General features: G+C 27.0%; 1 protein-coding gene across 17 annotated transcripts in view; it reads left to right on the plus strand.

Annotated features, from left to right (window-relative positions):
- Nucleotides 1–17,684, plus strand: part of bru1 (bruno 1) — a 406,895-nt gene that overhangs the window by 354,152 nt on the left and 35,059 nt on the right. For all 17 annotated transcript variants that reach the window (XR_010843011.1, XR_010843012.1, XR_010843020.1 and 14 more), the window contains 4 exons: nucleotides 2,128–2,253; nucleotides 7,472–7,551; nucleotides 14,661–14,807; nucleotides 15,787–15,895. Coding sequence is in view for 2 of the 17 variants with exons in the window: in XM_067045974.1 (XP_066902075.1) it covers nucleotides 2,128–2,253; nucleotides 7,472–7,551; nucleotides 14,661–14,807; nucleotides 15,787–15,895 (462 nt within the window). In the remaining 15 variants the exon portion in view is untranslated. The remainder of the gene's footprint in view (nucleotides 1–2,127; nucleotides 2,254–7,471; nucleotides 7,552–14,660; nucleotides 14,808–15,786; nucleotides 15,896–17,684) is intronic.

A 17,684-nucleotide genomic window follows, 5' to 3' on the forward strand; every position in this document is an offset into this window, starting at 1 on the left:
ATTTTATTTGTGACAAAGTAAGGAGCATTGAGGATTTTGGATTGTAAGGATTGAATACGAGAGGAATTCGAAGGTTTAGTGGAGCCCCAAAGCTCAACTTCATATGTCCAGATTGGCCTTATTACACTCATGTAAAACAGTCTTTTGTAATGTGTTGGAAGCTTAGACCGTTTGTCTAGTAAATGGTGTAATAGTCAGAATCGACGAGCAGTTTTCTGTCTTTTCAGTCTTGTGTGAGGATTCCAGGTTAATCGTTGGTCAAATGTAGTCCAAGGTAGCGGATCTGTTCGACAGGGGTAAGAGAAACATCATTAAATGAAACTGTAGGGCAGTCAGTAGGTTTACGACGAAGGGTAAAGGTGATTTAATGGGATTTGTTGGAATTTATCTTAATCCTCCAATTACAACACCAATCTTAATTCGAAATTTCATTTTCAAAATTCAGTTTTGCATGACTTCATTTTTGTGCTAGGCTGCTCACGCAATTACATACCATTTTAAGAGACTAGCCTATTTGGGTTCATGGGATCTCAAAACGTATATTTCAGTCAAAATTTTACACTATCGCAATATGTCAATACATTTAAGTCAATACATTTTTAAATTAAAAAAAAAAAAATGTATATATATAATATTCTTGATATCTATCATCTATCTATATTCTTTGTTATCTTCTTACATTACATTTTGTTATATTTTTATGTTCTTATCATACTTTTAGTTTTTGTCATCATATCACATAATGGTTTCTATCTTTGTTTTTGCATAGTCATGATAAGAGCCTGCAATTTAGGCCAAAAGGTAACCTCAACTATCAAATCTATGGTCAACAATATATCTGCTAAATATTATAATATATTTATAAATGTTCATTTAGCCTGATAGAGTACTATCTAATATTTTTTTCAGTTTATTGTAGACGTCTTAAACAAAATGTTTATATTTATATTGAAATCTACTCCAAAGTTAATTAATTGCTAAGAATCAATAATTTATACATTGCTGGAAATCACTCAATCAAATTCCTTCATGATGAGTTATTAGTTGATGTGGATTTATATAATGAGGAGATGGTTGGGGGTGTGGTCAATGAAGAACAAAAAAAAGTATATAACTTGTTTATTAGTCCCAACATTTCATCCAGGATTTCAAGCCTTCATCAGGAAATTTTTCATTCAATCCTTTTTTTTTTTCCTATTACATTCATTTTAAATTATTATTTTTAAATTAAAATATTCATATTTCTTTTAGATTATATAACTTTAATTTTTTTCATTTCCTTAATTATGTTATTTTACTTACATATTTAATTATCTATGTGTACGTTTTATTTACTACATCTTTCATTAATTTATTCTAAATAATTTTCGTTTTGTATACATAATAATGAGAGATAGTTGACCGTGGATGAAGTACTAGGAGATGATGGTTGGGGGTACGGTCAAATGAAACACAAATAAGTTGGTGTAGCTTATTTAATTGTGCTAACGTTTCGGCTAGAGTTTCTAGCCTTCATCAGGGCTAAAAACAAAACAAGATAACAACCAATAAGTATAGAAAATAAAAAATAAAATATAAACAGAATAACATAAAGTGAATAATTTTACAGAATGGAATTAATAAAATGAAGTGATGAGAGAATTGGAAAATAAAAAGTTTAAGTTATATAACACAAAGAAGTATGAATATAATAGTTATTAATAATTTAAAAATTGAAATATGGAAAGAAAAAGAAAATTTAGAGAAAGAAAATATAAAAATAAGTAACCATAATATATACCATTTTGTATATATATTTACCAACTAGATTTCCATAAATATTTTACTATTTGTTCTTTACTTAATTTTTATGTTACATTTTTCATACAGCCTTTATCTTTTTATTATACTTAATCTATTCATGTATTTCAACACTTTTTATGTATCTATAATCTTAGTTATTTTCTTATCATTATGTATATCTTTGTATTCCTTGGTTGTTATCTTGTTTTTTTGTTCTTAGCACTGACCACAACCCCAACCATCTTCCCAGAATTCTTCCTTGATTAATATCTTTTAATAAGTATCTGATATTATTTAATTTCATAATTTGATTTATTTTAATTCTCTATCTTTATTTTGTTTCAGAGAGGAAACTGTTTGTTGGAATGTTGTCAAAAAAATACAATGAAAATGATGTGAGACAAATGTTTGAAACGTTCGGTGCCATTGAAGAATGTACTGTTCTCAGGGACACTTCTGGCCAGAGTAAAGGTATTGTTTGGTCTGGATGGAAATTAGTAAATTGAAATAACTATTTAAGTACTATTATATTATTTAAATATTCGACTGAACTGCCATAATGGTCTACTAAAAATTTTCCTTGAAATACTTATTTATTTCATAATTTTTATATAATTATTTATGAAGTCAATCAATAAAACATCGATAGTTGATAAAGTATAAGATAATTATTATAAGATATGTATTAATACAATAAATTAAGTAAAATAAATATTTTATAATTTTTTGTTTTTAGGGAAATTGTTTCAATTCAAATTATTACTATTAGCCTACAAGGATGAGAAATCCTTCCTCACTTGGAACTTATTTGGATTTTTTGTGAGATACCTCTTACTCGTTTAGAAATTCCAAGAGAATCTGATGCTTCTAACATAGCCTGTTAGATCCTTTTTATTAATTCTAATCATCAGATTTTATTATTGCCTGTTTTATTACAGTCTGTTAAAGGCAAGGGTTTCATATTCTCATTGAATATACTCTGCCTTCTCTTCATCTTAGCACAGACAACAATTAGAATCTTCATCTATTTTATTCTTTCTGAGATTATATTTTTACGGGAAATGGTTCATAATTGTTCTCAACTCATTTTTTGCTAGGAAAGTCCTTTCCTTAGAAACATTATTGAAGAATTTAGATTTTTTCATACCTGGTTTTGGACACCTAGTATTTCTTCTTCACTGTACTGGGTTCAATATCTGTACTTAATATACTAAGAAATATACTACAGTATGGTTCAGGGTCTATTAATCCTGTTTCTGATCGCTTTCTTGTTAGTTCTTTAACTATCTTGTTTCCCTCAACTCCCTTGTGTCCCGTAGTCCACATTAGGATTAGCTTATTCTCCTTAGATAGCGGTTTTTGCATATCAAGGCAATGCTATACCAGTGACGACCGTTATCTTCTAGGACTGTAAGAATTTTAGTGCTCTTTGATTATCTTTTTATTATTCAATTCAAATGGTTGGTTTTATATAATCTGCAACTACTGGTTTCTTTTGTCAACTAGGTGAATCCTGTGCACAGTTTCCTAATCTCCAAAATCCACATTTGTCTATATATGCCGTGGATTTCTGCTGTGAAGCCTTTTTTTGGGGAATTGATATTTCTTTAATTTGTAATAGTTTGCCTGCAGAACTGCTGCATTTGATACTCTTCTCAAACACCAGAAATTATTTTTTTTTATTTTGTTTTTGTTATATCCCGGGTTTCTGAGTATTTCTAACCTATGTGTGGCTAATATTTTGTTCAGGTTTAGCACTGCCCTATTGAATTGATTATAATAACATTTGTTCTAAGTTCTAATTTATCATCTTCTGGATTAGATCATTGCCTGTAGTTTTCTATCAAATACAAATAAACAGTATAGTATTAACACTTTCATTTAAACCACTGACTGGCATATTCACGGATCCAGATAGGAGGCGGGAAAGCTCTTACAGAAAAAGAAAATTTTTAATTTTTGAAACAATATTACATTATATCCTCCATATTTTTATCCTAAACAAAACAAGGTTTTATGCCTGGAGGAACTTAAAATGGTAAGGTTTAAATTCTGATAGACCATGAATGATTTCTTAATTTCCCCTTAGCAATTTTTTCTTGATGGACATCACTTTAAAGTTGAATAAAGTTATTTCTAATTCCCCCCCCCCCAGGGGGAATTGAAGACAATTTCTGGATTTACTCATTAATAAGGGTGTACAGCTCCATGTCCTCTTGGAGTAATCCTAAAGTATTTGATGTATATTATTCCTTTAGAACACAAATCAAATTTTAAAACTGATAATAAAGTTTAAGAAGAAACATATAATTTTTTATCAGCTTTAAGTTAAAAAAAAAAAATATAAATATTTCTTTAAGGTTATCTGTGTATTCACTACTGAAATCTGGTGTTTATTATAAGCATTTAATTTATTTTTACTAACAAATACTAATACAATGGCTAGTCTATAGCAGTTAGAAAAGCATCATGATCTCAGAGGCTTTGTCTTATGATTGAAATTGATTATTTAAATATTTATAATCGAAATCGATAATAAGTAAAAAAATAAAGAATTTATTTTAATATTATTAATTGTTCATTATTTAAAAATAACATCATTTCATTTTTGTTTGATTTGATTTTTTGTTAAAATCGTGATTGGCTTATATTATGAATTTGTATTTATTAAAAAAAAAATAATAATAATAATGCAAGTATTAAATTCTAAAATTATTAAAAAACTTTCCACTCATAATAAAGTAAGTTGAAATTACATAAATTACAACACCTTTGTAAAAGCTGTGTTACAATTTTACAATGTTTCTTATAATGCATACATTTTACTTAAAGGAATTAAATGTGAGCACCACACAACTAAGATTATAAATTTTATATTTAAATTTTATTAAATCTGTTTGATTTATTTTTATTCAAACATAAATATTAACACAAATAATTTGTATATAAACATACATGTATGTTACATGTCATTGTTTTCTTTTCTTTTCTTTTTTCACTCTTCAAAAAAAGTTCTATTATTTGTAGTTATTATTTAACTGTTTAATAATTACTGAATTTGAAAATGGAAAAAAACAAAAAAAACAATTGTCACAAAAGATTAGATAAATATTAAATAAAAAAAGTTTTATTTTTTTTTTATTTTGTGTGCTTTCATTTCTTTCAAATGAAGAAATGTCTATCAACATTTATTTTTATATTATATTTATTTGCATAATCAATTATGAAATAGATGCAGTTAAGAAGAAATTTGTTCGGGGGAGGACGGGTGATTATGGTAAATGGAGAGAATAATATTAATAAGTAAAACTTATTTTTATTGAGTTCCAAGATTTCAGCCTAAATTTCAGACCTTCATCAGGGCAAAAAACATAAAGTTGTTTTTTATTTATTTAATCATTTAGTTTCAGTAAATAAGTTATGAGTTAAAAATTTTGTATTTTCAGATTAACTTTATTTTATCTGAATATTGATGTATTGATGTACTAACACCTATTAGACCAAATTTTAGTGTTGCATTATAAGCCAATAAATACATCTATACCCTATCGAAAATTAATTTAGTTTAGTTTAGTATTAACTTATCATGGATCTTTCATACACAGAACTGAACTCAAATCTGTGTATGAAAAAAGACTAAAACTTTATTTTATCTGAATATTGATGTATTGATGTAATACATCAATATTCAGATAAAATAAAGTTAATCTGAAAATACAAAATTTTTAACTCATAACTTATTTACTGAAACTAAATGATTAAATAAATAAAAAACAACTTTATGTTTTTTATAATTAAAACTTTGTATATTTTCGCACTTACATACATAGGTATATATATTATTTCTTCTATAAAGTTAATTTATATCATTACATTTTCTATAAAACATTTATAAAATGTGAAATAATCCAAAACAATGTAAAAAAATGTCTTTAATTAAAAAAAAAATTAATTAATCTTTTGAACATATATAAAATGTTATTGGAAGTTTGTAAAATAAAATAATATTTATTATTATTATTAATAATACTTATACATAAGTAAAGGAGTGTAAAAATCCTTAAAGGCAGTAGAATCTAGAATGATCGTAGCTGGTCGAAGCTAGGACAAACAATACTTAACATGGTTCTGAAAATCAAGGTGAAATGAAGGTGCTTAAGCTCTTAAGCCACTGCAAGTTAGAATAGTGGCCTCTTTTGCGGAACATTGTTATCTTACGTGCTCCCAAGCTAACATGACTTGATGACAATTTGTTGTAATCCGCAGTCAAGTGTTAATTGAAATGGCCTGAAATTTAGTCCAAATTTTATAAATCAATAAAAATAAGTTTTTCTTTTCATATATAATCTTTTCACTTTCCTGAAACTGGTTTTTATTGTTTAAATAAAATAAATTTTACCCAATTTAAGGCTCAAAACACTCTTTATTTCTTTAAAAGTACAATATTTCGGCTAATCCAGACATCCTCAAGGACAATTTTACAGGCAGACTAGCAACAGACAGAATATCCAGCAAAAAGATTTTAAATTATTGGATGTGAGGTATAAATTTATTTGAAGAAATAAAGAGAGGTTTAAGACTTAACTAGGATATAATTTATTTTATTTAAACAATCATTTTTTCTTATTAGAATTCTCTTCTTCATTCACCACACCTCCTTTTCTTCTCGACCAACATATTTTATTAATTTACAATTATCTTTTTCTACTTATAAATTATATAAACTTAAATTATACATTAATTTTTTTTTTATTTTGTTTTTTTTGAGTTATTATTACAATGTCATTCATTATATAGTAAAGTAATTTTTATTAATGGCTCTAAAGATGACAAAAATAAACATAATTTTTCAGTTATTTTTAATATATATAATTGAGATGTTATACTTGACCATTCTGGCAGTTCAGTTGTCTATTCCAAGACACCTATCAATTAAGGGACCTGGAAATGGCCACGAAATTATAACACAGGTTAGTCTGGCCGATCAAGAAACAATATTAACTAATAATTTTTGTTTAATAATAATATCCCTATTATCAACAACCCATTGTTGTTCGTTATTTAAGTAACATATCTGTAATATTTTCTCATTGGCAATGTAAATAACTGTTTCTTTTTGAGACAGAATTCCTGTACTGTTTGCGCATAGTGTATGTTGGCTTCGTGTTCACTATATAGTTAATTTCACACTTTATTTATTTTTTTTTTAGTTTTATTTATTTATTTATTTTTGTTTTTCTCTTATAATTATACGTATATTTGAGCACAGCTAACATATATATGTAGCTTTTTATTTTGGGCTGCCATCCAATTGTTTTTTTGATCAAATGTGACTTCTGTAAAACTTTATGTTCCCTGTTGGTGTTATTGTATTTTACTATATTAAGTATCCCAATATAGCTTTATTAATATTATTTGTGTAGTAATAAAACTTTTATTAAAGGGACCTAAACAAAATCATACTGCTGCTCCCTTTTTGCAGTTTGATCTTGGAAAGGATTTTCAGGTTTTCCTTTTTTTTTTTTTTTTTTTTTTTTTAACACAATAATGATCCTTTAGAAATGTCTAGAGAATCTAATGATGTAGATTTTTTATTTTATTTTATTTTTTTCGTGTGGTCTTTAGAAGTTTCTTATCTGTCGCGCATCATTTGTATAATGGCTTATGTATGTGTGTTTCCGGGCCCCAGGTTGTGCCTTTGTCACTTTTACCTCGAAGCAGTGCGCAATCAACGCCATTAAAGCAATGCATCATTCTAAAACTATGGAGGTAATCACTCACACATCCGTCTTTTCTCTTCTTCAAAAACAGACTGGATGCCACATTCTGTAATAATCATAAAATAAATAATTATATCTAAAATTTTTTATAAGCTTGGCTATGCTAAAGCGGAGGTTCCATTTGAAAGATATCTTCTGAAAAGTTTGTTGCACATACACAGATAGTTGACAAAACTATCAACAATCAAGCAATCCTCATAGAATGACAGAAAATGTCAGTTTACATGTTAAAATATAATGCGACAGCTGTCATTATCATTATTATTACTGTAATCTCCATCATGATGGAACTTCTGCTTCAGTTTTTTTTATCAAGATATGCTTGATTTATTACAATAAATCTGTTTCAATACTTTGATACTTTTAATCTTTTTCATTTTTGAAAAACAGAAATATTTTCTTCTTTTATGAACGTGGTTTGTGGCATACATCTGTTTTTATATCTATTTCTTTAATATTCTTAGTTATTCTTTTTCATTGTATATGTGTGTAATTATTATGTGAATATCATTACGTATAATCAAATCTTACATAAAAACGCATGCACTTTAATCACATTTACTCATATGATACACTTTTACATATCCCGAATTAACGGGCAGATTTAATATTTTAATTATTAAAAAAAAATTGATTGATTAAGAACACATTTACTCTACATAATAAATAGAATAAAAAATTCACTGTTTGTTTAAACAATTTTTTTAATTCTCTCTAAATTTCTCCATCCTGTCCATGTTTTAATTATTTTCATCTAGTATAGATCTGTTCTGAAATTTTTTCTAAGTCACTCATATGTTAAACGTTTATATAAATCTGAACTAATTTTAATTCTATCTTCTTTAATCCTCTTCTTTGCAATCAGTGAATAAAAAAACAATAATTTTGTTCCCCTATATTTTGATCGAGTACAAAATTATTTGGAAAAATAAAATTGTATTGCTTTATTTCTATAGATTTTATTTTTTTAAAAAATATGTCCCCCTACTAATTTATTGTTTTATTATTTTTTTAATGAAATTTTGTTGATAAAAACAATATTAACAATATATTTTTTTAATTAAAAGATAATAGGAAAATTATTTAAACCAAGCAGTGAATTTACCTTGTACACAACCTTGGTTCTCTGTTAACATTTATTTACTATTTACTTTTCACATTCAGACAAGAATATATTGCCACAACAGAGTTATTAACAGATGTTAGATAAGAATTCAAATGATTGTTGATCATATATTCATTTTAAAGATAACAAGAGACTTGAACATTCAACAAAGTAATTGTACCAATCATGTCCCAAAAATAGGGTTAGAATTTTCTTGAAATATACTTTTATCTCCCAATTTATTGAAAAAAGTTATATATTACTTTAATCAGCCCGATTTTGAAGCAGTCATGATATTCATCATTTTACGATAAAAAAACTCTTGATCATAAATAAAATCCAACAATTAATTTCTTATTTTTAGTCCTATCAATAGAAGAATATCTTTATCATATTTTCACAAATCCACTAGTTTGTAATCTTATATCAAAATCAGTGTCTCGTAACATAAGGCATCTGAAAAAGAAATGTGATATTCTTCATAGATAAAATATTCATTGTAGTTCTAATGATGCCCAATGATATCTTCCGAGCTAGTTGACTTTAAGTACCCAATTGATGATATAGCTTAAAGTGCAAAAAAATTCAAACTATACTGACGTTAAGTACAGTAATAGAATTACATCAATATACTTACATACACTTAAGATTACATTTACATACTCTCAAACCACACCTTTATATATTATATTTATTAATGTGCTGTATTATTAATCATGTGTTTCATGTAATACTTGTGTAAAGCAGCCCAATTCTTAATGTCTTATCAGACTTATTTTCAAAATTTACAATTTAATATCAAGTATGCATTGTGTACACTAGCTTCAAGCATGTTTTTTATTGTGTTTGCATGGATATATAACTATGATTTGTGTAGAAAGTAGTTGGGGATTACTGAGCAGAATAATAAGGACATGTGTCACGTTTATAGTAAGAAACTTTTAGGGAATTTTTATCTATTTAACTCTTTTATTAGAGGTTCCATTCTTGTGTATATTATTTTTTATTTCAAATTAAGATTTAAGATATCAGATAATAGAGGCAAAGTATTAACGGAACTTGAAATCTGCCTGCCATTGAATGAGTTTTCATTCGGATATGTTTTTTGTTTTTTTTAATTTGTAAAATAATTGTTTATTTTATGTATATTCTTGGTGTATAGGCTACCATTGGTGATGGTTTCCATTTTTAGGCATTAGGCATGTCAGCATTATTGTTTTTTAAAAAATATTTCTAATCATACTTTTTCATCAATATATTTATATTAGAAAGCTGATTATAAAAACTTGTTTTGGGTCAAAGGCTGTTCATACTATAAAAAAATTTATGTAGACTATTACAAAAGATGTTGAAGAAAGGTGAAAACAATTCAAATCAATAAAATATTTTTTTTTTAAATATGTTATTTTTCTTTAATAATGATACATGCCTAATGCCCTATAAAAAAAAAAAAAATAAAGGATTAATTATTTGACTCAATGAAATTGTCTTATTAGACCTGCTTTATATGTATAACTTAAAAGATGAAGCTCAAATTTTATAATGAAAGGTCCAGGTTACATAAGCCATTAAAATATGAGCCGTTCCAGATAAATATAAACTTTCTATTAAATATAAGGCTAAGAGAAATTAAAGATTGTTTTTAAGAATAAATTTGTTTAAACTGGAAATAGGCTTGAAACCTGTCACTCCCAACCTCCATGGTAGCCTTACTTGTCTTAAACTCTCAAAGGAGATCATAACATCAAAAAGGAATAGAAGAGAATCCTCTCCTTCAGAATTGCAGAATTAGACCTGGTCTTTTCTAACCTTTAAAAAAATTACTAATAATGAGTAGAGTAGTCTTTGAAACAAAAATTTACTTAGATCAAGCAGCATTAAAAAAGTGGCTATATTGGAAATCTGTGATTGATTGATTGTTTATTGTTTTATAGTCTTAGGTGCTTTCTTACAAAGATACACATTCTCTTAAATATTTACAAACCACAATAGCGATTTGAATTCAAAATACATATCAATTTAATCAGTTCAAGTAATGAAAGGAAATATCAAAAACTAAAAATCAATACATTAAAAAGATAAAACAGAATAAAATAAGAAATAAAGGGTGGAAGGAGGAAAGATACAGTGAAAAATTTAAAGTGTACTCGCTCATTCCGTATCTGGGAATTGTCAAAAGCAAGGCTTGCGATAGGACATCGATCTGATCTTCACTAGAAGCTGGTTAAGCACTCTTGTTACTGCTGCTTCGAAAGCTCTCCCCAAAGATTTTCCCTGCAAGTTGGCTACTGAAATGTGCTCTACTTCCTATTATTATGTACTTCCAAAAATACTTTTTTAATCATTAATGGCTCGAATTGGCCTTTCTCCTGTCTTTACAGAATCTCCGGGTATAAAGCTCCAAAATTCTGTATTTAATGAACTTAATCCTATAATTAGAAAAAAAATTTCCATCAAATCTACTACAAGGACCTAGTGATACAAAATCCCTCAAAGACCGTTTATAAAGAAGGCATGAATTCAGGCTATGAAGAAATCGGCTGTAAATATTAAGAAAATTTTAGTTCAATTGATTTGATGATTTCTGATTCTTATTAATTTTCTGTTCTGATTTTTATTCAAGAACTTAAGTTTACTGTTAAATAGAACAAGGTAGATCAGTGAGTAAAGTACAGGGTTTCTAACATCTGAACCCAATTTTAAGCCTGTCTCTATAAAGAGACAGCCTCTATAAAGTGGGTACCAGAGTCTTTATTGAGTTGGGAATAAACCTGGCTGTTGAGCTTGGATGCTTATATCATTCCTTTGTGTAAGTGCTGGCTAACCCAAGATCCTTCATAGGTCATAACATCATCAGAATAAAATTGGATAATTCCAATCACAAAACCTCAAATTTAATACTTTTAAAGTTCCAGTGAATTAGATTGCCTTGTTTGTTATTTTTTTTTTTTCCAGTGAAACCAATGTTGAAAAAAAAACAAATATCTCAAAAACTTGTTATCGTTTTTCTAGAAATCATGGTGTTGCTATGCAACAAGCCATCAATTCATCATAAGGTATTATTGAATACTTTATGAGAAAATTTTTAAACTAATTATGGGATAGAAACTTGCTCAACATAGAAAATTTATAAAATAATGAGAAACGTATTTCACTGATGAAAATCTTTAATGAGATGTATCCATAACTATATTAATGGAAAAAGATTCAGGTGTAATTTTTAATATTCAAATTTATTCAGCTTGAATAAATATACTCAGTTTTATTCTCAGCTAAGTGAATACAATTTAACTTGCACTACAGATTATTTAGTCTCTATCTACTAATTCAAATTCACAAATGGTTCTATTTCACCTCTACAGAAAAGTTGTTTAAAAATTTATTATATCAAAAATTCAAAATGGGTTTGTAATTCTGGTAAAAATTAATTCCAGATATTTATGAACCACCTTATAAACATTGAATCAATATAATCTCAGTAAGGTCAGTCTTCAGTAATCGATAAGTCCACTCTGATATACAAAGAAAAAAAATTCTTACATCAAAACTCAGACTAGATTGAGAGCATTATCAAAAAATTGTAACAAATTTGATTGAGCTATTTATATATTGTTTCTAAATCCATTGAGTGACATAGAAATAATTTTACATTTTAATAGTATACCTCTTAGTAGGTTTGGACCATAGTAGTCTCTGTGTTAGAAAAAACAGTCTCTTAAACTATAACGTTTCACTTCAGTAAAATATCCGTGAAGTAACCCTTACTATTATTAGGATTTTTCTTGGGAAAAAACAATTGTAGTTCTTGAAACTAAATTCTGTATCTCAATGATTTTTTTTTTAACCCCCTACCTCGCTATTACTGAAAAGCTGGGTAGTTATCATATGAATTACCAACCTATTATAGCAAGAACGAGAAGGTTGAGTTTTCATTCCATGGGGTCACCATGAAGTAAAAGTTAACTCTCTCGGCCAGATTTAAACCGCCAACTCGAGTTTGTGCTAAGGTGATTCCTTGGCTACAATGTTATCTAGTCCAAAAATAACTGCCAGAACTCAGGGGGTGCTCCTCTTTTCCCACCCCGAAGAAACCAACTTAAATCTTCAATTTTTTTATTAAGTTTAAAAGGGATTACAATTCAATAGAGGAACCCTTGTATTCTAGGATTCTATCAGAGCCAAGAAGGCTGTTTACCTTAATGAAACACACGAGTGTCAATCTGCTATACTACTAGAGTAATCTCTGGTGCCTATTAAAAAATAAAAGCAAATTAATATATTTGCTAATATAAGAACAGTGGTATTGATTAAAATATAAATGTTTCATAATATGTATCATAATGATAAGGGATCAGGTTGTGATTTTCTACAATATTAAAAGTAAACACTCCAAATTTAATTCAGCAAATATTCATATACATATTTGTCATAAAATTTTCATTATTTTATGAACCCATATTTATAATATAATACAGATCTTACTAATGATATAATCATTTAGTGTCAAACACTGTACTTATTAGTAATTTCAAACATTTTTTTAGTAAACTGCTTATGTTTTATTCAATTCATATAAAATACTTAAAAGTCCTTTAAAGTTAAATTTGTGTAAATTTCAATTTTAAAAATGACTATAATAATTATAAGAAATCCGCAAAGCAAAATAAAAGATGAAATACATTTTTTTTATATTGCATTTTAGAGGTCAAAGTATAAAAAATAACAAACAGAATATTGCATAGTATTTTATATTCTGCATCTTCTATTATAATATATTCGTGACATAATACTTAAGTAATCAGTAAAGTAGTATTTACTTAAGTAATGAAAGGAGAGCAAAACCAAGTATTGGCTGCAGGCATAAATGCACTACATCCACAGATCTCGATTGGTGACTTCAAAATTTGAAATGGTCCAACAATTTGTTTATCTAGGCTCTCAAGTAAAGAAAAATAGAATATCAAAGAGGATCCTGGCGGCAAAGAAATGTTGTTTTGGCCTGTAGCGGTATCTAAGTAATCACTTGATCTCCAGGAAAGCAAAAACGATTCTGTACAATTCGTCCTGTCCTTACGTGTTCAGAAAGAAAAAGAAGAGTTAGAAGACTTAGATTGTGCTGTATCCATCCATGTATAATTAATAATTATAATTAATCTAAATAATCTATCCACCCCATTGAGTCAACACAGATAGAGAGCTCTTTTTGGACTATATAACAGGAGAACAGCTGCAAGAGAGAGAGAGAGACCAATGTGAGACTAATCGAGGCAGCCAAGACTCAGCGATGAGTTATAGCACCCATGATGATAATGAAAGGAATATTTCAGATAGAAATAGGAAAGTATTCAAATACATAATACAATACTTACATTACATAATATTTAGGAGTATTATGAATATTTGAATACAACGAATGTTATGAAAACTTGAAATACTTTTCTTTCAAACTTCATGAGTATAATTGAAATAATTTTCTTCCCAAATGCTTTATATTAATATCCAGGAATCTATGAAATCTCAGTTCTTATCCTAACTAAAACTGGCTATTTCTCTATTATGATAAAATTTTGTGTACGAATTTTAGAACTTTGAAACATTTTTTAAGTTAGGATTAGTTGGGAATAATTGATTATTGAAAGATGCGGTAATCTTATCTTTTAAAAAGAATCTTAGTTTTAAAGAATGAAATATGGCTGACTACTTCACTACTCATTATTGCCAAAATGGGAACCAATTTAGTATACCTAGTCTCTTTTATTAATTGATGTCAGATCAATTATTTTTATTTTGAAAAGTGTAATTAAAACTGAATTATATATTATTATTATTATAATGACTTCTCATTATCTGATATTCTTAAATCATCAGTGTCCTTCGCAACTAGTCTACACCGTTATAGTTAGAATCATTCCTTTATAATTCAATAAGTAAATATCGGAATTAATTCTTAAATCTGTTTCATTTTATTTTTTATTTTAAAAATTTTCCTATAGGGATGCTCACTGCCTTTGGTGGTTAAATTCGCCGACACTCAAAAGGAAAAGGATCAGAAGAGATTGCAGCAAATGCAAGCTAACCTTTGGAATTTGGCAGGAGTCAGTTTGTCCCCGCAATCGTACCTCACGTCCCTACCACAGCAGGTTTGAATTAATTTTATATTTTCATATCTTGATCGATAATGGTTGTATTTATAATTATAATAAAATATATCCATTTAGCCTCAATATTTTTTATTGATTCATTTTAAATAAATATGTATAACATATCTTTGGATAGCCAAAGGTTTTGGAAAAATTTATGGCTAACATTTAAAATTGAAGGTGGTAATAGAGTATGGTAATATTATAAGTAATTATTTTTAAAATGTATCAATTATAATAAAATATATCCATTTATCCTTGATATTATTTATTAATTCATTTTAAATATCCTACATTTCAGCTAACCTGGCCAATATCAAGGACCATCTTAATTGTAATTTCAGTCTCACATTAATCACTAAAACGTTGCAGATTGTGTCTGATATAATGCAGTCAATTAACCTATATTTGTCAAATAGTTAATAGTAATTTTTTCATTTGTAAATTTTGTTATACTACTATCAACTAACTTATCAACATATGTTATGTAACCAAATGTGTTGATAAGTTAGTTCATAGTTGTATAACAAAATTTGCAAATAAAAGAATTAATATTAAACAATTGACAAATATAGGTTAATTATATTATATTAGACTTAGGCAGAATAGCCTGCAATTTTTTTAGAGATCGATGTGAGACTGTCAAAATAAAATAAGGCATTGATAATGGCATGATGATAATTAATAAAGAATATTGTGGCTAAAGTGTATATTTTATTATAATTGATACATTTTTTGAAATAATTATATTATTACCGTACTCTATTACCATCTTCAATTTTAAATATTCCAAAACCTTTGGCAATCCAAAAGTATATTATACATCTTTATTACTACTCTTGTTTCCAGAAATTAGTTTTCAATCTGAGAAAATATTTCTCTTTTTTCCTTCTTAAATTAATAAATACTTAATGTTATACATTAGTTGATTTTTTTTTTGTTTTTCTCCAACTATTTAAATTTATTTTGTTGTCAATAGACTGATCCCAGTAGTTCCTGTTTGACTCCTCTTCAGTTACTTCAACATCTTCAAACCAATAATGTCCAACCAAATATTGGGACACAACTTCTTCTTCACAACTCAGCAGGTATAATTGAACATATTCTTAACTATGAATAAAATTGCTGGTTATTTATGATAAGAATTAAAATTTTAAATTCTTTTTGTTGTTATAATATATTAATTATTTGCATAAATTGATTTAAAAAAAAAAAAGTTTGATCTGTTGCTGTAGTTAAAATCTGTAATTATTATACTGATAAATTAAAGGTTCATTCATTAAAACAAAGCTGTTATCTATTCCCAATTTTATTTTGTTTATAATATAATAGACTATATCATTAGAAAGGTAACTTGTGCTAAGAAAGATTGCAGGCGTTGATAACGAAAAGGTTTTTACGCCTTTAAACAACATAAACCTAATAAAGGTTTGACTCTAGGTAAAAGAAATAAATGCTAATGATTTAGTATTGCTTGGTGAAGATGTGAAAGTTATTTAAATTAAGTATATCGTTCATGAAAGCTGGTAAATAGTTATGAAATAAATGCAGAAAACTAAACATATTGGGTAGTTATAGAAGCAGCTATGGTTATGGAAACATAAATACAATATAAAAATATAACAGGGAATAAATTTTAATATATATAAAGAAATTTAAATATCTGGGGTCTACAATAACTAGAGAAAATTAAATTTAAGAGGAAATAAAGCTAAGGTTAAAAACGGGTGATGTTTGTAATTTTTTTGTTTGTTGTTTTGTTTGTTTTGGTTCATGGCTTTTTTCTACAAATTTAAAAAATTTTAATTAAAAAAACTTATGATTCCACTGCTTTTATGCTCATGGCCGCTATGTTAAGAGAAAAACATCTTTGAGTAATTTAAACAAAAATTTTTGCATAGAATACTTGCTACACCAAGAAAAACTAAGAAACTGCACTCGGTAAATATCATATTATTGTGCTAATGGCATTTTAAAATTGTGAATAAAATGGATACACATTTTAAAAACATTTGTATTTATTTATTTTGATTCAAAACAACATAAAAATGGGTAAATACATTTGTGCTTTAGTAATATTGTACATAATGTATTAACAGTAACAATATTATATAGGTAATATTGTCAATAGTAATGATATAAATACAATACATATATTATATAGATGAATACCTTTATTGTTGGTTGAAATGTCAACTTTGAGTAACTATTTATTATTTATTCTTGACTGCTGTCCTGACCAGGAATATATAATACAGTAATAAAATAGTAACAGTAAATTATAAATACAATTTTGTATAATGTTTTATGATGTTCAATAAATTATAAAATTTCTTTATTCAGAGTCTGTATCATGAATTAATCATGATGTAAATTTATATTAAAATCAACATCTATTTTATTGCTATTGTCACATTCTATTACATATTTATTAATATTTGGACTGCTTTGCATTTTTATATATCTTTTTCCTAAAGTCTGTCGAATATTGGAAGAAGCATGGTAATAATATCTTTATTTGGTAATTAAAAAAAAATCTATTAAATTTGCAAATTTCAGCAATTTAATTGCTCATCATTATAATTGATGTAAATTTTATGCTATAAAAAACTTGAGAAGACGTTTAGGGAGCTTTTTTGATTTGTGATGCATCAAAATTGTAAATTTATTAACGAAGGTCAGACATGGTGAAGAATAATGTAAGAAAAGACTAATAATAAAGCACCTATCCATAATTAATTATTATCAGTTGAAAAATCTGGTGCGGTGGAGACATCTTATAACTTTCACTTACCATCCTATTTTGGGTTGAAGATAATATTTACTTGTTTTAAAATGGCAACTTAATTATTATTCATGATTTAAGTATTTTCCCTT

The sequence above is a fragment of the Halyomorpha halys genome, unplaced genomic scaffold (assembly GCF_000696795.3).
Source record: "Halyomorpha halys isolate HHAL.00 unplaced genomic scaffold, Hhal_1.1 Scaffold300.1, whole genome shotgun sequence".
NCBI classification, from domain to species: Eukaryota; Metazoa; Arthropoda; class Insecta; order Hemiptera; family Pentatomidae; genus Halyomorpha; species Halyomorpha halys.